Source organism: Cervus elaphus, chromosome 17 (genome assembly GCF_910594005.1).
Source record: "Cervus elaphus chromosome 17, mCerEla1.1, whole genome shotgun sequence".
Lineage (NCBI taxonomy): Eukaryota > Metazoa > Chordata > Mammalia > Artiodactyla > Cervidae > Cervus > Cervus elaphus.
In genome coordinates this window covers 30535744-30558066 of record NC_057831.1, presented here as the reverse complement: position 1 = coordinate 30558066, position 22323 = coordinate 30535744, and the positions used below count along the sequence as shown (strand labels likewise).

General features: G+C 36.8%; 1 protein-coding gene across 13 annotated transcripts in view; it reads left to right on the top strand.

Annotated features, from left to right (window-relative positions):
• The window catches only part of BMPR1B (bone morphogenetic protein receptor type 1B), a 424822-nt gene that overhangs the window by 361251 nt on the left and 41248 nt on the right, over positions 1–22323 (top strand). For 11 of the 13 annotated variants that reach the window (XM_043871290.1, XM_043871291.1, XM_043871283.1 and 8 more), the window contains one exon: positions 11973–12132. In XM_043871290.1, coding sequence (XP_043727225.1) covers positions 12018–12132 — 115 coding nt within the window. In that variant the 5' untranslated portion in view covers positions 11973–12017. Of the gene's footprint in view, positions 1–9144; positions 9150–11972; positions 12133–22323 lie in introns of all 13 variants that reach the window. The other 2 variants (XM_043871293.1, XM_043871289.1) reach the window with 1 other exon arrangement.

Here is a 22323-nt window from a genome sequence, read left to right as displayed (position 1 = left end):
TTTTATGCTGTCTTAAGCCACCCATGATGAATAAGATAGTTGTGTTTCAAATATAAATTTTATATAAAAAATTCTGAGTCAAGTCCAGTGATATGGTGGACTTGATAAAAAGATAAAATTAATGGTAATCATTTGGTTTCAGTTTTGCCAACAAAAGAAGTTAGACATCTAAACAGGTAAACCTCTTTATAGAAAGATTTTTAAATGTTTGTGTAGCTGATCAATTTGTGAAGTTATGCTTATTTTAAAATAAACCCAAGAGTTGCATGTTGATGTACCATTCTAAATGTCAAAAGGATAATGTCAAAAATAGATTTCTAGACACTTGAATGTTGTATGTTTTTCTGCCTTGCGTATAATCAGAGGCAGCCTTGAACCATCTGGAAATGTTACATAATACGCTGTGGTCACTGACTTTTTTCTTTTCTTTTTATTTATTTTTTTGATTCTAAGGTTTCCTTTCTCTTCCACCTTTCCACTATCATATGCCATGTATCTTGAACCTAGCTCTGTGCCTCACCAGAATAATCTCTCTTGCCAGCTCATAATCAAAGGGAGTACTGAGAAAAACAGCTGAGCTGTATTAGGCAACCACCGTCTGGACTGCGTTTCTTAACTGGTGAATAACACATCACAGGTGCAGGATTAGAGCTGCCTACGGTGCTGGGCCCTTCAGTGGACGCCCCTAGCAGTTCTGTGCATCCTCCTCATGTCTCATCCCAGGGAACCTGGCAACGATCTTAGCAAGCGTACAGAAATCACGAGTGAGTAGTGGGAGATGCTTTTTATCTTACCCAGGCTGTTTATCCCCCTCCAGAAATGTAAGCCAGACCAGTTAAGATGCTTCTGGCACACACAAAAGAGATGATGGAACTTAGTCCTTCTTGGCATAGATGGTGGTGAACAGGACAGTTCAGAGGGTTCAAAAATTTGTGCACGAAAATTACTGTACATGGCAAGAAGATAGTTTAGCTTAGCTGTCCCTGCAGTGTATGATTGAGGTTAATTTTAAACTGCTAAATATCTTGCATATATTATTTTAACTTCTGTGTCATCTGTGTGTTGGACTAGGGGCCTGTGTTTGCCCTTACACATTTTCCAGTATGGTCGTGGTTAAAATCAAGTGTTATGGCTGTGTAAAGCCCTTGTGGTATAATTTGTAGTTTTTGACATGGTAAATTCTTTTGCTGTCTGTGATATGTAAGTCTCAATTCATAGATTATAGAAGTCTAAGTTACTTTCATGCAAGTGTGATATTTACAATACAAAAATGTTTTAAAGTATAGATTAATGATTTTAATATTAGAAGGAATCAGTGTTTTGAAGATTAGGTTTCTAAATCATTTACTTTAATCAGGAAGGTTATAAATTGTTTTACAGTAAAGTATACAAGTCAGAGAAACTAAGGCAAGTATATTTTAGTAATTCATGTCATTTTTGCTATCTTAGAGAACTTTTCTGTGAATCATAACACATAATTGTAAACAGAGCTATGTAAGCAGCACCGCAGGTTTTGTATGGTTGTTTCTTTTGTTTTTCTGTTTAAACTCCGTATAATAGCTTTCTGATATTCAGATTTTGTCTTAATTCATTTTGCTGCTGGTTATCATTATTCCATGTTGTTTCATCATAGACCTTTAAACTCGTTGGCGATGATAGTAGTTAATATTAGTGTATTGTAAGTTAAGTTTTAAAATATACATATTCTATTTTATTCCTCAAACATTTAAACATTTGAAATAGCGATATATTTGCATTTTTAAGGTCAGTAAACTCCTCACTAACGTATCCTTTAACCTTTATCCAATTAGAGGGTACAGAAAGGATTAGAAACAGAGAGAGAGCCTAAATGCTTTCCAGGTTTTTTCTTTGGGGAAAAAGATAGCGTGAACCTGGTGATTTGGTTTCTGATCTATCTGGCTTCATTGTCACTTCTCTTCTTTACATGGATGTCTGTTCAAAGTAGTTTTACACATCAAGCTGTCTTGGGAGTGCTTTGCAAAGCTGTGGAGTAAGTTTTGGTGTGATGGCAAGTAAAACATCCACTTTGATTAGCTTCAGAACTCTGTGAAACAGAGCATTGATAGAAACATCACCGAATAAAACCAAAGCTCCTGGCTTGGCAGTCTGCCATGTACTGGTTGACATTATTGTCAAAGAGGCTGTGGTTCAGTTTCTTTTCCAAAAATGTGGATTTGAACAGACATACTAAGTATTTTAAAATACAGAGATATTTTTGACCTTTAAAATGATCCTATTAGCTGTGATTATGCTTTTTTATGAATACAGATTCAGTTTGATGTTAAACTATCTTTAAACATGGTGGTTACGTGCTTATGAAGTTTATTATTTCTTATATTGACCTTTTTTTTTGAGATACTTGTAATCATGTTGTGTTTTATAGTATTTTCAAAGGTTTTTAATATCTGTAAACATTTTGGTTGAACTTCTCAAAACTCAAAAGCATTAAAACCTGTGGGAAAGGTAGCTACTGTTTTACCCTTAAAGAATATAAATGTGATGTCCAAGAACTATAACTCATATTATAATCAATTATGATGCTTACTTGGGCTCATAACTCTATGTTAGTTACCTGGAAAACAAATAAATGTACACGTTGTATGGTCCCATTTATGTAATATTTCATTTTTTTTATGATTTGCTCAACTCATAATATAGCATCTCAGGATATAAAACACTTGAATTATTGAAGTTTTCACTTTTTACCCAGATGTTGTAGGGTCTCTGGGCAGAGCTTCCATGATATAAAATGTTGGGAACATGATTGTCTTACAGAAGCTGAGTGATGTGGTGATATGGATGTGTTAAGTATGGTGAAGAGAGAAACAATTGCCAGCAAATGGAAGCATTTATAACAAAATATTTTATCATTAAGGCCCTGGTTTCTATAGTGGTCCAGCATGTCTCTAATATTGTAAAACTAATATGTTTTTCTTACCCTATTCAGTAGTGTTAACAATTGAAATGAAACAACTGTCAGAATCCCTGGTTTTGGTGCTTATGTTTTCCATAAACGTTATTGGTTGATTACTGCCACTCCTGTGTCTCCTACCTGAGACTTATATTTGACAATTCTGTGTGGCATTATGACATCCATTTTATTGTTTGCATACACTGTTTTTGGTTTTCCATGTGTAGTTGATTTGTCTCACTGTGTTCCACATGCACTCGATTTGTCTCACCAGCAAGATTGCTCTGTTGCTGAAGGTACTTCCAGTGCTCTTGGCCGTTATGTTATGTAGATGGAATGAATTTAATGATTCATTTTTACCACAGGGAAAAAAGAAAATGAGTAACAATGTATTAGCCACGAACAAACTATCCGTGTTTCTTAAACCAAAAAACTCAATATTTTTATAGATTTTTTGGGCACAGTGATGAACCTAAAAAGGCAGTTAATGGAAATAACAGAAAAGAAAGGGGAATTGAAGAAAAAGAGAGAAATTAGGATGAGAAAAAGGATGGGGAAAGAAGAAAAGGAAGAGAAGTAGAAACATATAGGAGATGAAGCCTTAGAGAAAAGGAACAAAAATAGTTGAGTGAGGGAAAGAGAAAAATATGAAGAACAAAAGCAGAAAAAAAAAAAAGGCAAAAAACAGACGCTTTAGCAACACAGATAACAATGACAGTCTACTACTGTTCACTCCTAGTATGTGCAGGGAACTGGGATGGGTGCTTTCTTTGAAATAGCTCATTCAGTTCTCATAGCAAGCCAATGTGTGCTGACACTCTCCACAGCCTCAGTTAGGGACGTTAAGTGACTTGCGAAGGCCACAGAGCAAGGCAATAGCTAAGCCAGGTTTGGACTGTTTTACCCTGTATCCTGGTGAGTCTGAGCCCACCAAGTCCACTGCTTGGTGACCACACATGACATGGTTTCTCACTTGGCGTTCCATGCCCTTCTAGAGCATGCTAGCCCCTGGACTCACCACCAGCAAGCTTCCTTTGACCCTCTCTCCTATGACTTCTGAGACTCTTGAAGGAGAAGGACACTCCAGAGCAGTTAACATCACTATTAATAATTGAAAGTCTACTTTTTCTTTATAATGCATGAGATTTTGCTTTGATATTCTTGAATCTAAGTTGTATTTATATTTTGTTTTTCAAGAGTTTAGGCGCATATTCCAACTTTATATTAATGATTGAGTTTCATGTTGTTCATATATTTTTTTCTAAGTTCTGTTGCAAACAGCATAGAAAGCTTGTTTGAAAATGTCTTAGTGTAAAAGAGGGTTAGGCAATGAAAATTGAAGTCAGGACTTTTGAATTGAATATGCTTGATAGTAAATTAAATTATTAAATTGAGTTAAATGAGTCAAGGCTTAGGTGATAAAAATAAAAATAAGTTATATATTTAAACCCACTCTTCAGGATCACTAAAGCTTGCAAATTAATATTATTTTCAAACTCTGATTCACGTTTTATTCCTGTGTATTATAGGTTTTTGTTTTGAACCAGTATATCCTTTACACCAGCTTTGGTTGTGAAAGGAAATGGGCATTGATTCACATTATTTATTATCATAGCAGTGAGGATAGTGGTAGAATGGATCGTTCTCAAAGCACTACTGAACAGTTCAGTGCTTTCGTAATTTCTTCCACTAATCTTTTTACCCAAGATACTTGAAGTACAAACTTGTGTGATATGAATTTCAGTTTCTCTTCTTGCTCCGGCCTGCCCTCTGGTGAAGGTGAGGTAGAACAGAGAAGACACTCAAAATTTTGTTAATTTTTGCCATATTTGGAGATCTAAAAGGTAAAAAAAAAGAAAGAAAATGAGAGCAAAATAGATTACTAGTAGATTCTGTGACACCAGATAATTATATGTCATCTTTAAATGAATTTTGAAGAGTCACAGCTCTTTTTTAGTACACTGCATATTTGAGATTTATTTTTTCTTGAATTACCCCTATTCATAAAGATTGCTCTCTATGTGTTTCAATATGATAGTGGATTCTAATATTCTCTTCACTGTGACATATGAAACAATATGTATATCACAAACTTAAAATGATTTATTGTATTTTTGAAATGACAAGAATGTTACCAAGGGAAAAAAAAAAACTAAGTTTAGCTAAAATGTACTTTAAGATATAATACTGTACTGTAGGATATGACCTGTTTAGCCTTTGTAATTGAATGGAAGTCACATTGTTGCATGATGATCATTATTATTTCATGAAGTTTGAGCAATTTGCCTGAAAAATCTGTAAATCTATCTCATATGAAAATATGTGTTGAAATATGTTCTTTCTGTACATGTTGAGAGTTTTTTAAAAACATAAATGGATGTTAAATTTTGTCAAATGCTTTTTCTTCATTTATTGATATGATATGATTTTCATCCTTCATTTTGTTAATATGGTGAATTGCACTGATTGACTTGTGGATATTTTAACATCCTTACATCCCTGGAGTAAATCTCATTTGATCGTGGTGTATGATCTTTTTATTATATTGTTGGATTCGGCTTGCTAATATTTTGTTGAGGATTTTTAGATGTGTTCATCAAGGATATTGACCTGTAATTTTCTTTTCTTATGGTGTCCTTGTTTGGTTTTGGTATCAAGGAAATTCTGGCTTCATAACATGATTTTGGATGTGTTTGCTCCTCTCCTGTTTTTAGAATTTGAGAAGGATTGGTGTTAATTCTTCTTTGGATTTTTGATAAAATTGACCAGTGAAGCCATCTGAAACTAGACTTGTGGATGTTGGGAGGTTTAAATTATTGATTCAGTTTCCAGATCTTCCTAATAGCTGCATGATCTTTTGTGTACTATACACAAAAAATTAACTCAAAATGTATTAAAGATATGACTGTAAGACCTGAAACCATGTAACTCCTCAAAGAAGATGTAGATAATAAGCTCCTTAACATAGGTCTTGGTGACTTTTTTGGATTTGACACCAAAAAAGACAAGGAAAAATAAATGAGAGGGACTGCATTAAAAAAAAAAATGCTGCTGTACAGCGAAGGGAAACCATCAACAAATGAGAAGGGAACCTGCTGAATAAGAGAAAATATTTATAAGATGTATATCTGATAAGGAGTTGACGATCCAAAATATATAAAGAGCTCATACAGCTCTTCCCTGGTGGCTCAGTGGTAAAGAATCCACCTGCTAATCCAGGAGACATGGGAGACGTAAGCTTGATCCCTGGGTCTGGAAGATCCACTGGAGAAGAAAATGGCAACCCATTCCAGTATCCCCTAGATGGAGGAGCCCGGTGGGCTACAGTCAATAGGGTCGCAAAAGAGTCAGACATGACTTAGCAGCCCAACAACAACATACAACTCAGTAGTCAAAAAACGAATAAAAAACCAAAGTTCTGTTTTTAAAAATGAACAGATGATCTGAATAGTCATTTTTCCAAAGAAGATATATAGATGACCAACAGGTACATGAAAAAACATTTAACACCATTAATCAATAGGGAAATAGGTATGAAAACCTCAATGAGATATCACTTCACACCTGATAGAATGGGTGTTCTCAAAAAGACAGAAGATAACAAATCCTGGTGAGGATGTAGAGAAGAGAAAACCCTTGTGTATTGTAAATTGGTGCAGCCGCTGTGGAAAACAGTATGCACATCCCTCAAAAAACTTAAAAATAGAACTACAATGAGGTCACGCAATTCTATTTCTGGGTGTCTATCCAAGGAAACAGAAACTAACTCGAAAAAAATATATCCACCTCTGTGTTTACTGCAGCATTATTTACAATGAGCAAGATACAGAACAACCTAAGTGCCCAGCACGGGGTGGATAAAGAAGGTGTGGTACGTTGTTGTACCGCTGACACTAGTATTGTATGGCAGTTACGCCACGCTTTAGGTTTTATAATCTTTTTTAACTGTATTCTTAAGCTTTTAATATGAGTCTAATCAAATGTGTTTATTCTCCTGCTACTGCTTCTCTTACCCCATTCTCCATTTAGCCTCCAAATTATCACTCAATGACTTTAATTTTATCTTGTGATTGGAAATATTGTGAATTGTCTGATAACGATTTTCATTTCATAAGAAATTAACACATCTATACGAGTAATTGACTCCTAAGTAGTAATTGTACAATTTACATAGATTACTCCTTTGATTATTTTAGTGAAAGCAAATATAAAGAACTCTTTACCTGTCTCAGATTTGCATTTAATTATCTATTTATTTGAAGCTTCTTAAAAGCAATCATTTATCATCTCACTACTTTTAGTTGTTTGGGTCACATTATATGTTTTCTGTTAACTCAGTTTGCAGAGTATGAAATCTTTAATGTGAGCTAACCATACTTATCTTTTGTTCTTGTGAATGTATTTTTGTTAAAATAGCATGTATTTTGACTCCATGTTAAAGTGTTAAGCGTTTTAGAAAGATTATGCAGCAATATTTTATCTTTGCAATCTGTATAGAAAGGATGATCCTTAAACCTTCTAGTTAGCATGTTTTCCTTTCTAGTGTCTCCTCAAGATCCCTTTTATATTACTAGATCTTTGTTTTAACCCTTTGTGTCCTTGTAGTGGAATTTTGTAATTAAAATGCTCTGTAAACTATCCCTTTGAGCAAAAATTATATTTTTAACAGTCTTTCTTGTCAGTAAATATACTTCTACGTCAACATTTCAATAACTACATAGGAATCTCTTTTTATTTTTTTATTTTTTATTTTTTATTTTTTTTATTTTTAGGAATCTCTTTTTAAAAATCTGACTTATACCCCTGGTAGCTAAGCTGGTAAAGAATCTGCCTGCAATGCAGGAGACCCCAGTTCAATACCTGGGTTGGGAAGATTCCCTGGAGAAGGGATAGGCTACCCTTCAATATTCTTGGATTTCCCTGGTGGCTCAGCTGGTAAAGAATGCCCTCAATGCGGGAGACTGGGTTCAATCTCTGGGTTGGGAAAATCCTCTGGAGAAGGGAACAGCTATCCATTCCAGTATTCTGGACTGAAGAATTCCATGGACTGTATAGACTATGAGGGTCACAAAGAGTCGGACCCAACTGAGTGACTTTCACTTTTTTCACAGGTTGTTAATAAGCAATATTGTGAAAAGACTCTTTCTAGCTAAATTTCATATCATTATTTTATTTAAGTTAAAGTGGGAGAATATCATAAATCCTTTCTTAAAATACTTCTTACAAAATGACATCTTATTTCCAGTAGTTTGAGGGTGTTTCCTTTTCTGCTATAGACCATTCTATGTGAATATTCCATTTAACAACTTTTCCCATCAGACGGTAAATTCTGTGTATGTGTAGTTCATCCTACATACCTGGGCTATGTCTGAAACAAGATAGGCACCTAGTATATATTTAAGAAGTAGACATATGTGTAATATTAATAAATGAATTTTTATTATTTTGTTTTAAAAACTTCAAAGAGCAGGGGCCTGGTATGGAGGGAAGCAGGATGTAGTAAGTTTTAAATATCTTACTTTCATCACTGTGAATTACTTTGAGGTTCCTCAGGTCATAAAGTTAGTAAGACTGAGAACCACATTTATAAAGAATGAAGTCAATGTGGTAAGGAGATATATAGACATACCAACACCCACTGCACCTGGATATCAAGCAATGCTAGGGCATTTATGTAGGTTTTAAATACAGCATGCGAAAGTGAACTGTGTTTTACTTCATTTTCTTTTGGAGTTTTCACTTATGGATGAGCACCATACTTTATAGAAATAATAAACACCTATTGGGATTAAATATTAGTAATCTAGTCCTAGTTTTCTCAAAGTGGAGTTACACGTCATCTGTCTCAGAATCGCATGGGGTCTTGTTGAGTATGCCTTCTCTTGGCTTACCTGAGACCTGTAGACTCGGAATCACTATGATGGCCCAGGATTCTGAATAGAACAGTTTCAAAATACAAAATACATCATTATAAAATACATTACATTCTGAAATGTAAATTTCAGAATACAAAATTACAGTTTGTATATCTTCTGCAGACTAAAATTCAAGGAACTGTTCGGGAAAGTTAGGTGCACATCTTACATAAATTTCAAAAATCTAGTGAAATATTGGAATTGATGATTGGGGAAATTCTGATAAATTGATCTAACAGATTATTGTTTTCCTTTTCAATTATTACTCTAAGAATTCAACTAATTGTTATAACACAGAGAAAGTCAGAAAACAACATCACAGATCTTTTTTTAAACTCCTCATTCTCTGATATAATAATGGTTGGAGGCACTAATTTGTAGTTTTAAAAATAGCAAATAGTATGGTACTTGCACAAAGACAGAAATATAGATCAATGGAACAAAATAGAAAGCCTGGAGATAAATCCATGCACCTATGGACACCTTATCTTTGACAAAGGAGGCAAGAATATACAATGGAGAAAAGACAATCTCTTTAACAAGTGGTGCTGGGAAAACTGGTCATCCGCTTGTAAAAGAATGAAACTAGAACACCTTCTAACACCATACACAAAAATAAACTCAAAATGGATTAAAGATCTAAATGTAAGACCAGAAACCATACAACTCCTAGAGGAAAACATAGGCAAATCACTCTTCGACATAAATCACAGCAGGATCCTCCATGACCCACCTCCCAGAATATTGGAAATAAAAATAACAATAAACAAATGGGGCCTAATGAAACTTAAAAGCTTCTGTACAACAAAGGAAACTATAAGCAAGGTGAAAAGACAGCCTTCAGAATGGGAGAAAATAATAGCAAATTAAGCAACGGACAAAGAATTAATCTCAAAAATATACAAGCAACTCCTGCAGCTCAATTCCAGAAAAATAAACGACCCAATCAAAAGTGGGCCAAAGAAGTAAATAGACATTTCTCCAAAGAAGACATACAGAGGGCTAACAAACACATGAAAAGATGTTCAACATCACTCATTATCAGAGAAATGCAAATCAAAACCACAATGAGGTACCATTACACGCCAGTGAGGATGGCTGCTATCCAAAAGTCTACAAGCAATAAATGCTGGAGAGGGTGTGGAGAAAAGGGAACCCTCTTACACTGTTGGTGGGAATGCGAACTAGTACAGCCGCTATGGAAAACAGTGTGGCGATTCCTTAAAAAACTGGAAATAGAACTGCCATATGACCCAGCAATCCCACTCCTGGGCATACACACCAAGGAAACCAGATCTGAAAGAGACACGTGCACCCCAATGTTCATTGCAGCACTGTTTATAATAGCCAGGACATGGAAGCAACCTAGATGCCCATCAGCAGATGAATGGATAAGAAAGCTGCGGTACATATACACCATGGAATATTACTCAGCCATTGAAAAGAATACATTTGAATCAGTTCTAATGAGTGGATGAAACTGGAGCCCATTATACAGAGTGAAGTAAGCCAGAAAGAAAAACACCAACACAGTATACTAACACATATATATGGAATTTAGAAAGATGGTAACGATAACCCTGTATGTGAGACAGCAAAAGAGACACAGATGTATAGAACAGTCTTTTGGACTCTGTGGGAGAGGGCGAGGGCGGGATGATATGGGAGAATGGCACTGAAACATGTATTTTATCATATGGGAAGCGAATCGCCAGTCCAGGTTCGATGCATGAGACAGGGTGCTCGGGGCTGGTGCACTGGGATGGCCCAGAGGGATGGGATGGAGAGGGAGATGGGAGGGGGGGTTCAGAATGGGGAACACATGTACACCCATGGTGGATTCATGTCAATGTATGGCAAAACCAATACAATATTGTAAAAAAAAACCTGAAAAAAAAAAAAAAGCAAACGCATACTGTGCATATCTATTGTGTATACTATACTTCAGGAATTTCAATTTTTTAACCCAGTGTCTTTCAGATAATATTTTTGTTGAAGTTTTATTGAACTATAGGCAAACTGGATGTGTTGTGAGATTTTAAATCAAACATTGCTCAGGGTGACGATTTCTACAGTGACATAGCATGTATGAGAACTTTTACCACTATGCCTGAAACTTAATAGCTGTCAATCCATGCTTCCTCGAGCATCATTATATTCCAAAGGTGGTGGTAAAGAAGAAAATATGAAAACGGTCTCAGTGATATGTCACCCTATGTTGCGAAAGATTGTCTTGCCACTTAAAACGTAAAAAATTAGATTTTTCCAGTAACATTACCTAACATTTATCAAGTAATAGTATGTAACATACACACTCTAAGTTCTTGACATGACGTAGGTGTTTATAATTATCTGCATTTTAATGATAAGAGAAAAGCACAATGAGGTTATTTGTAAAGTTATTCAATGTCAACTAACTGATAATAAAGCCTGTTTTTGGACCCAGAAAAACATGTCTCTAGACATGTCTACCATCGTTTCTTCCACTTAAACTGAAGATGTACAATCACTGCTAATAGGTAGTCCTTTTTGCTTGTAAATAATAATGAGAAGATATATTTTTTTGAAATACATCTTGATAGCTAAGTTTCCATCTTCCTAATGAATTTCAGAGATTAAATATTTCCTATGATTTCTTTAAAAAATACTTAATATACCTAAAGTAAAAAGTCTAGTAGAAATTTTAGGGCCCAAACAATCTGGATTTAAATCCTGTCTTCATGACTTATTAGCTGAGTGCAGATCACTTAAATTTCAAATCTTAGTTTTCTTATCTGAAAATGGGAGTGATAATATTTACTCACAGTATCACATACATTACATACATACAGATAATCTATATAATAGTGTGTCATTGAACTGCTTGCACTCAAATACAACTATTATAGCTTAATGTAGAAACTACTACTCTGAAAGGTTTATGAGAATTTCTAATGAGACCTATCTATATTGTAGAGAAAGTATAGTTTTTCATATCAGAACATCAGAATGTATTTTCTGTTTAAATTTTTAAGTGTCATGAATACTTACTATTTTGTTTAACATCATAATTCTTCGGACAGAAGACTGTGGCTGGGCTATCCCAAATATGCTTACATTAAACTCCTACTCTTCCTTCTTTTCAGCAAACTTCCTTGATAACATGCTTTTGCGAAGTTCAGGAAAATTAAATGTGGGCACCAAGAAAGAGGATGGTGAGAGTACAGCCCCCACCCCTCGTCCAAAGCTCTTGCGATGTAAATGCCACCACCACTGTCCAGAAGACTCGGTCAACAATATTTGCAGGTTGGTCATATAAATTGTTCAACTCCAGTTTTCACAGAAAGGCATCCTTTTTTGACTGTACAATTTTAGGCTAGTGCTCCCAAGAACACGTTTTGGGGAGTAGGGCCTACCCCCATTACCTCTCAGAGCTGTGCCTGTCTCAACTATTGAATCCCATTTTGCCTTGAAATGTTGTTCTGAAATTATACTTCCACCAAACATCACTCGTGCACATAAACAGAGAGTGCAGATCCCAGGGTCCTTGTCAAGGAGTAGAAACTAATTATTTTCTTTCAAAAGACTTCTGCCCCCAAATAAATAAATGCAACAGCAGGAGCTGTCAAATGTGTGGAGGGTTTTGTTTGTTTTGATTATTTATTATGCTGATGGTGTTAGTATATTGGAAAGAACAACTTAAGCTGTTGACTTCCCAGGTGGCGCTAATCGTAAAGAACCCTTCAGCCAATGCAGGAGATGTAGAGACGGATTTGATTCCTGAGTTGGGAAGATACCCTGGAGTAGGAAATGGTAACCCACTCCTATATTCTTGCCTGGAGAATCCCACGGGCTGAGGAGCCTGTTGGGCTGCATTCCATGGGGTCAAAAAAGTTGAGCATGACTGGAGTGACTTAGGCTGAGTGACTAAGACTCCCTGTCAAGCTGTTAGGAATATTCACAAACTGATCCTGGGAAACAGTGTAGTAACAGAGCTTATGTGAGTCCACCAGAAGTTAAGAAAGACGTTATCAAAGTCCTCAAGAATAGACTCCTCAGTAGGTAATCAAGTTTGTATAAATACTTTCAAATATTTGAAACTAGGCTTTTGCTTCTTTCTTTCTTACACATCATGATGCAGCTACATCCATCTTGTTGGTAACTGTCGCTGCATTTATTCCCCCTGGTGAGGTCAGCAGTAGATACAGAGGCTAGAGTATGCCCAAGGAGAAGTGGATGAGATAACAAGACAAGTGTGAGTCTCAGGAGCTGAAGTGTCAGAGAAGCAGAGTCTCCCTCAAGGAGGGTAATGGACCCAGGTATGGAGGGAGGCTGCTGCTGGGTTAGAACTCTGGGCAGAATATCTGGGCAGCTGTTTAGGACCTCTAGTTTCCCAGGAAGGAGCATGAAGCTGAGCTGAATGTTTTTTCTTTCATGCTGAGACTTTTTTTAAAAAAGCTTCTTATGAAGTGGGAACTATATAATAGAAGCTTACCAGTGTATCCTAAAATATATAGTTCAAGTAATATGAATTGACAGAATGATGCAATGAGCAGATTCGGGTGTATTAATAAATATATGTCTCATTTAATCAGCACAAAAATGCAGTGTGGTAGAGAATGCTCCTTTCTTACCCTTAGACCTGAGGAGTTCAGGGCCCAGAGAAGTCTAGTAACTTGGCCCTTGTATGATAGCACCAGGTTGCAAGTCTTACTCCAAGTCTTAAACCAAGATAAAATGATTCCAAAGCTCAGACAGTATTTCCTAGGAAATGCTTGCAGTAAACAGAAAAAAGTATCAGAAAAATCACACGAAGTTTCTGAAGAAGAGAAGCAGGAATTAGCATGTTAGGGAGATATTCTACTATTTTGTCTAAGTCTGTAGCAATTGCAAGTGAGTCTGTACGTGCCCTTTGAGCCATAGTTCTGGGGATCATATGTTTAGATTTTCCAGAATTATCCAGAATTACCCCAGTTTCAAATATTTTGTCCTGTTTTCCTCATAGGCCATTGAAGTGTCCTAAGTTGATTTGAGAGCAAGTGATGAGGCACTGTTAACTGCGATGAAAGTTCTCTGTGGTGGGAAGGGGAAGCTCAGCATGTAGGAGATGTGGTGGCTTTGAGCCTGGAGACGGGAGAACTCTGGCTGTGGCCTGAAGGAGGTGTTAAAACAAGAGTAGCAGTGGAGATTGATGTGATGTGATTTGCTTTTTTGAAAAATTATCTCTGCTGCAGAGTCTTCAGTGTATTAGAGGGAGACGAAAGTGAATTTGAGAACAGCAGCAGCCAGGTGAGAGAAACTGAAAAGTGGATTCAGGAAAGACATAAAACTAATGTTTATTGAACTTTTATATTACTAGAATGTTTACTTTCATCTGTCTTTAATCTTCATAGCATTCCTGTAAAGAATGTAGCATTATCTGTATTTTCCAGGTGAGAAATCTGAGGCTCTGAGAGGTTATAAAATTTTTATTAGGTCATTCATTGTGCACACCCAAATGATTGAAAAAAAACTGTGGCCAAGGTACCAAGATTCTAAATTTCTAACTAACGGCTAACCTTTGACACTCAAAGGAGCAGAAATATTCACTTTTGGGTAGCAGATATATCCATTTTGCTAACAAGATATTGATTCGGGTTGAGTCTGCTATGAGCTGAGGTCAATCATGTCTGAATCAGAAGGCCTTTTTCTGTTCTGTGCTCTAAGACTCAAGAACAGATCCAGGCCTTTCTGCCTTCATCCCTGTAAGCTCTTTTAATCAGATAGTTCTCAGGCTATGGTGGTGGTGGTTTAGTCACTAAGTCGTGTATAATTCCTTTGCGACCCCATGGACTGTAACTTGCCAGGCTCCTCTGCCCATGGAATTTCCCCCAGACAAGAATACTTGAGTAGGTTGCCACTTCCTTCTCCAGGGGAATCTTCCTGACCCAGGGATCAAACCTGGGTCTCCTACATTGCAGGCAGATTCTTTACCATCTGAGCCACCAGGGAAGTCCCTTCTCAGGCTATACCTCTGGTCAAAAATTTTTCCCCAACAAGTTGTGCACTGGTACTTTCTAAAGTTCAATAAAAATGAATTACTGGAAAAATTAATTAAAAATACTTACAGATTACGTTTTTCATTTTTCTATTGTCTGTTAATTAAGTTCAAGGGCTTCCCGGATGGTTCAGCAGTAAAGAATCCACCTATAATGCAGGAAGTGCAGGATACATGGGTTCGATCCCTAGGTCAGAAGGTCCCATGGGGAAGGTCATGGCAACCCACTCCAGTATTCTTACTTGGAGAAGCCCATGGACAGAGGAGCCTGGTGAGCTACTGTCTATAGGGTTGCGAAGAGTTGGACACAATTGAACGACTGAGCATGCATGCGTTCATTAAATTCAACAGAGCTGGAGTTACTGTGATACAAATTTCAATTTCTATATTAATGTACTCACAGACCAGTGATAAGCAGTTTTTGAGGGAACATACTTTGAGTAATACTGCACTAAATCTTGCCCTTCTAGGCAAAACAGTTTTAAAGATAAAAGTGTCCTTGCTTAGGGCTTGGATGAAGGCTGGTACCAGGCAGATTGTAGCCAAGCTGGATAGCCTGGGTAGAGCGCATGCTCATTTACACTCCCACATTCCTGTAGAGAATAACCCAGAAAGTAGCCCGAATCAAAAGTGCATCATCCTTTCAGACATTCTGAAATCCCCTGACGATCCAGGGAATCTTCCTAACCAGGGTTTGAACCCACGTATCCTGTTCTGTAGGTGGATTCTTTACTGCTGAGCCGTCTGGGAAGCCCTTGATGGGATAATTCAGAGAACATGCACAAAGTGTAGAGGGTCTTATCCTTTATTTTATTATTGTTTTTTTAACTCTTTATGAGTACTTTTTGGCTTTGATTCCTGTCAGGTGCCGATGTGTCTGCTTCCAAAATCCCTTCCATTTACATGGCCTAATGGCATGTATGTTAGAGGATGTAGTGCATAGCTATCATGCTGAATAAAGTAGTAGAATAATTTTTTAATATCCATAATTCAAATTAAAAGATGAAATCATCGTCTAACCTCCCTCAATAAAATATTGATCATCTAAATACCTTTCAGTTGTTACTTTGCATTGTTTATCTTTCTTATTCCATTTCTAGATTCTATTCCTAGGACCTCATACTATCCCTGTATGCTTTGAAAACTGCATAGTCTCCTTAATTAACTCTTTGTGTATGACTTCCACCATGTCAGTGTTCTATTTCGTTTTCCTGTCCTAGCAGGCATAATCTCAGTCTTATTTATTTTTTTCTCTATATAATCTGGTCCCACTTTATGTATTCTTCCTAGTTTTACTTGACATGATCTGTGATAATCATTTTTGTCCCTTTCTCACCACCTCCCTCAAGTTCCTCTACTCTCTCATACGAGTCTATCCATTTCTTTTTTTTTTTTTTAATGCTTTTTCAAGGTAATTTTAAATATTTCCTCATTTATTTGACCAAAAATACTCCTACCTTGGCAGTTTTCAGGGTTTGTAGGTATAATAAATCACATTGTATATTTGCATAGATGTACAAATGATTCCAGGCACCTAAATGACAAATTAGGTAAGTCTCTAGCTGTTCCCTGAAGAGTCAAAGAGGGCAGAAGGGAAAGCTTAGGGGTTTAGTAGGAAGTGAACAGGGTAAGGCTTTTTACAGCTATACATTGAGAACCATTGAAGATTTTTGAGCAAGAAGGACCATGTAAGATCAGGCGATGTTGTCCAGAGCTCTTCCATATACTTTGTGTTAACCCGGAGCTTCTAAACCTTCTGCCAAATATGATGGTGTGTGCTTTGAGAGATGCTCCTGACCCAGGTCACAGAGGATTTGAAATGAGCACTGTTCTCATTTGTGTGTACATCTTCTGTTCATCCAGTTTATTCCACTGTTGCCCAGACCACCTGAACATTCAGCTTTATGATCTTTTTTTTCCCAGTAGAAGATGTTGAGTTAAAACCATTTCACTTACGAGAATGTTCCTTCTGTGGGACACATCACTTAGTTGGATGAGGATATGGTTTCAAATTCACTTGTGAAATCTTTTATAAGGAATAACTCTGCTTTCGTGTCTCTCATTAATCGTGAATGATACTTAAATGGATCCATTTAGTGTTGGACTTAATAGAAAGGGAACAGTGTTGAGCTCAGTACAGTTATACATAGAGAATCATTGAAGATACTTGAGCAGGAAGGAAGATGTAAGATTTTTCAGGCAGTGCTGTGCGGAATGGGTTAGAGAGGAGAGGGGGTGTCTGGCTAGGAGGCTCTCAGAGTAAGGAAGGTATGTGAGAGGTCTACACAGGACTGCAGGAGTGAGAAGAAAATGAACAAAACGTTAAGTCACCTGGCCTGGCTGCCAGAGGAGGATGTATGGTAGTTACACTCTCTTCGGGATAAAGTAAAAAGACCCCTCTCACATCGGAACTTCATCACTAATGTTGTAACTTCAGGAACTTCAGCTTCCCCCAGTGCTGTGACATCTCAGAGGAGAAGCCAGAAAATGGGATCAGTGACAGTCATACCTATCGTACCATCTTTCCCTCCACCACCATGGGAACACACCCACCTAAGATGATAAGGGGAAACAAACAAACAAAAAAAACCTTAGGATTCCATGACTCTAGTGATGACCTTTGCTCAGCATTCTTCTTTGCCTTCCTGCCAGTCAGTAGAAAGCACTCTAATTAGCTGGTGATTTCTGTCCCTCCTGAAGTGGAATGACTTTGTCTTTCCTAGGATCAGTGCATAGATGTTGAACTCCTTGAAAACAGAGGCTGCATATTCCTCACCCTTGAATCTCAGCATCTGTCTGAGGCATAGCATGCTTAATCTGTCTGTGTTAGTTGCTCAGTCGTGCCTGACTTTGTGACCCCATGAACTGTAGCCCACCAGGCATCTCTGTCCATGAAATTCTCCAGGCAAGAATACTGGAGCGGGTTGCCATTCCCTTCTCCAGGGGATCTTCCCATCCCAGGGATCAAACCCAGGTCTCCTGAACTGCAGACAGATTCATTACCGTCTGAGCCACCAGGGAAGCCAGTATGCTTAATAGTTTGTAAAACTAACTGTAGTTAAGCAGCTTTCAGCTGTTTTAGTTAACTGACTAAACTCTACATGACTTAAACACAACTTGAAGAGTTGTATCTTTATTTACCTATAACAGAAAACTGTATTTATTCCCTTCATTGTGAAATAGATATTTTAGAAGACAGTGTCCTCAAGGATTTACAATTCACCTAAAGTGAGCAGCCTTTCAAGTAGTTTCTGACTGAAACTTATGAAAGAAATTTAAGAATGCTAGTATTTCTTACACCCTGGAAAAAAGTGGAATAAATAAGTTGATTCAATTTGATCAGAATAGATTGATTGGTGTAGAGGACTTGAATTCTTGTGAACAGATGCACTTCAAGTTTTCATTTATTTAATCAGTTTTTGTCAAGGGCAAAATTTTAAACTATTTAATAATTAAATAATATTTGAGTTACTTGGTGATTTTTATTTTATTACTGCTTTTAAAATTTCCTATCACCCTGATTGAGCAGATCAGATAAACTCCTTTTTTTTTTTTTTTTTAATTTTTTTTATTAGTTGGAGGCTAATTACTTCACAACATTTCAGTGGGTTTTGTCATACATTGATATGAATCAGCCATAGATTTACACTTATTCCCCATCCCGATCCCCCCTCCCATCTCCCTCTCCACCCGATTCCTCTGGGTCTTCCCAGGGTCTTCCCAGTGCACCAGGCCCGAGCACTTGTCTCATGCATCCCACCTGGGCTGGTGATCTGTTTCACCATAGATAGTCTACATGCTGTTCTTTTGAAACATCCCACCCTCACCTTCTCCCACAGAGTTCAAAAGTCTGTTCTGTATTTCTGTGTCTCTTTTTCTGTTTTGCATATAGGGTTATCGTTTCCATCTTTCTAAATTCCATATATAAGTGTTAGTATGCTGTAATGTTCTTTATCTTTCTGGCTTACTTCACTCTGTATAAGGGGCTCCAGTTTCATCCATCTCATTAGGACTGGTTCAAATGAATTCTTTTTGACGGCTGAGTAAAATTCCATGGTGTATATGTACCACAGCTTCCTTATCCATTCATCTGCTGATGGGCATCTAGGTTGCTTCCATGTCCTGGCTATTATAAACAGTGCTGCGATGAACATTGGGGTGCACGTGTCTCTTTCAGATCTGGTTTCCTTGGTGTGTATGCCCAGGAGTGGGATTGCTGGGTCATATGGCAGTTCTATTTCCAGTTTTTTAAGGAATCGCCACACTGTTTTCCATAGCGGCTGTACTAGTTTGCATTCCCACCAACAGTGTAAGAGGGTTCCCTTTTCTCCACACCCTCTCCAGCATTTATTGCTTGTAGACTTTTGGATAGCAGCCATCCTGACTGGTGTGTACCACTTGCAAAAGAATGAAACTAGAACACTTTCTAACACCATACACAAAAATAAACTCAAAATGGATTAAAGATCTAAATGTAAGACCAGAAACTATAAAACTCCTAGAGGAGAACATAGGCAAAACACTCTCCGACATAAATCACAGCAAGATCCTCTATGACCCACCTCCCAGAATATTGGAAATAAAAGCAAAACTAAACAAATGGGATCTAATGAAACTTAAAAGCTTTTGCACTACAAAAGAAACTATAAGTAAGGTGAAAAGACAGCCGTCAGATTGGGAGAAAATAATAGCAAATGAAGAAACAGACAAAGGATTAATCTCAAAAATATACAAGCAACTCCTGCAGCTCAATTCCAGAAAAATAAATGACCCAATCAAAAAATGGGCCAAAGAACTAAACAGACATTTCTCCAAAGAAGACATACAGATGGCTAACAAACACATGAAAAGGTGCTCAACATCACTCATTATTAGAGAAATGCAGATAAACTCCTTTTTAACTACTACTTTAAAAATTATATTTTATAGTTAAATTGATCTTTATAAAGATCTAAACCAGTTAGAAGAAAATTTCTACTATAGTCCCTTCTCAACTGGGGTGGTTATATTTCTGGACAACTTGGGGTTTATAAGAAAGAAGCATAAGATCTTAGTGGAAGAATAGAGTTAAAGGGACCAAGACTTGCGTAAACCTTATAAACCTTGCCCTCACTCTGCAATGAATGAGTTGGGGTCCAGAAGTGAAAGTCAAAGTGGCTCAGTCATGTCCAACTCTTTGTGACCTCATGGACGCAGCCCATGGAATTCTCCAGGCCAGAATACTGGAGTAGGTAGCCTTTCCCTTCTCCAGGGGGTCTTCCCAACCCAGGGATCCAACCCAGGTCTCCCGCATTGCAGGTGGATTCTGTACCAGCTGAGCCATCACTATTTGTAAATCCATTTGACCCCAAATGAAAACAGGCAGAACTTCCAGGCTCAGCATGCCCAGCCACCTAAGGTGTATCATTTGGTCCCTCCAGGCTTTGAACTAAGTGTATCCCGTTCTTACTTACTGCTAAGTGTCCATGGTCACACTGAAAATCTCCAAGGCAGTCTATCCTCCATGATCTCAAGATGTTCCCGATTTCTTTGCTCTTGAAATACTGGGCATATTCAAGGAGGCATGAACCTGTAGAACTATCCAAGGTTGTAACAGAGGTTTTATTATCACTACTTTGACCTCATATATATAATGTTTACTTTTTCAAATGCTTCGCTTTTTCATGAATTAGCCTTATGTTGAGAGGCATTCAGTACTGATGACTGATAATGTTTATAGGCAACTGTTTGTCAGTTACTTTTCCTGACTTACAACACAGGGACAGAATTTTTGAAATGTCACATCAATTGTCTTTTTTATTGAAGTTTGGTTGATTTACAGTATTACATTAGTTTTCTATAAACAGCATAATTATTTAGTATTTTTATAGATTGTACTGCATTTAAAATTACTATAAAATAATGCCCATATTTCCTCATGCTGTACAAATATATCCTTGTAGCTTATTTATTTTATACATGGTAGTTTGTACCTCTTAATCCCCTGCCTCTATCTTGCCTCTCCTTCCTTTTGAATTGTCTTTTAAAATTCATTATCATTACTGTAATCAAATGATTCATCCTGTGTTCATATATACATCTCACTGCTTTCAATTTTGTATAAAAATTATTTCACCTTTTATTTTTCTCATGATTCTTCATCTCTTGTTATCACTTTCAACACTCTAGGGATGACGGGTAATAATCTATATAAAACATTTGAAAGCTATACTTAAATATGGAAGCAAGCAGCAGAATGTTGAGATAAGCCCATAGTAAAGTCAGATGCCTTGGGTGACATTCAGCAGCCGTCTCTTAGTGGTGGGTGGTTGATCGGCTTTGATTCCAGAGTGCAGTTGTGTTTATATTTGTGCTTGCTTGAGAGTTGAAAGTTCTCAAGTAATTTTTAAGCTTCTGTAATTGTGCTACTGGTTTCCAGTCAATGGCCCTTACTAGCTAGCAATTTCAGTAAAAAGTTTATAAATTATTTTTGTCTTGTTGTCAGTAATATGCCCTTGAGATGGTTCTCTTACCCCCTTGCTTGTCCTCCAGCTAAATATTTCAGTTTGTATCCAAATTTATAACTTATAGGACACCAACTTCTTTCTCTAGGGCCTCTCTCCCTCTCCATCCTCTTTTTAAAATTTATTTTTTATTGAAGTAATGTTGGTTTATAACATTTCATGTTTCAAGTGTACATTTTATTCCTACTTCTGTATACACTATAACATCTCTCCATCAAAAATCTTGTTTCCATCCTCTATTTTTAGCTTCCTCCTCTTCACAGATAAAGGAGTACATTTTTTAACTTGAATTTACTCTTCCTGATGTTTCTTTACATTTACCAGGACATTGTAAAAGTAATATGCCAACAGCTTTACCAGCCTTTTCTTTTTTGATTCTTATAAGTTGCCTCAAATTACATTTCTGTATACTTAGATTTTGACTCAAGGGGACCTCCTGGATAAGGAGAAATTAGTCTTTTTTAGATTTAACATATTATATCAAACTTTTTTAGTTATGCTATGATTTCCTAATATCAGAAGCTTAAAATAGCTTTATTCTTAATTCCTGAATTTTACTTTTGATGAGAAATGCAAGTTACAGAGTGTAAATGTATAGGAAAGGGATAAAAGAAATGTAGAGGAAAGGGATAAAAGAAAAATCACATGGTTATTGTTTGCTTATATTGTTTAAGGTAAATTTCTAAGGGATGGTTCTTTCATTTATTGCCTTCAGGGTTTACGTGCTTTGGATTTTCATAGTAATTTCAGTACCTTAGTTAAAAAAAACCCCAAAAATTTGGAGCATGGGCTGTTCCAAGGCAGTCTTTCTTCTACAGCAGTAGTCATGCATTTGACCTTGGTCTAACAAAGAGATTTGTCATTGGCCATTCCTTGCTGTTCATTAGTATGTCTGAATTTTGCCTTGCTTGTTCTTGTAAACAGGCATTTTGGATCACTTGAGGCTTATAAACCAAG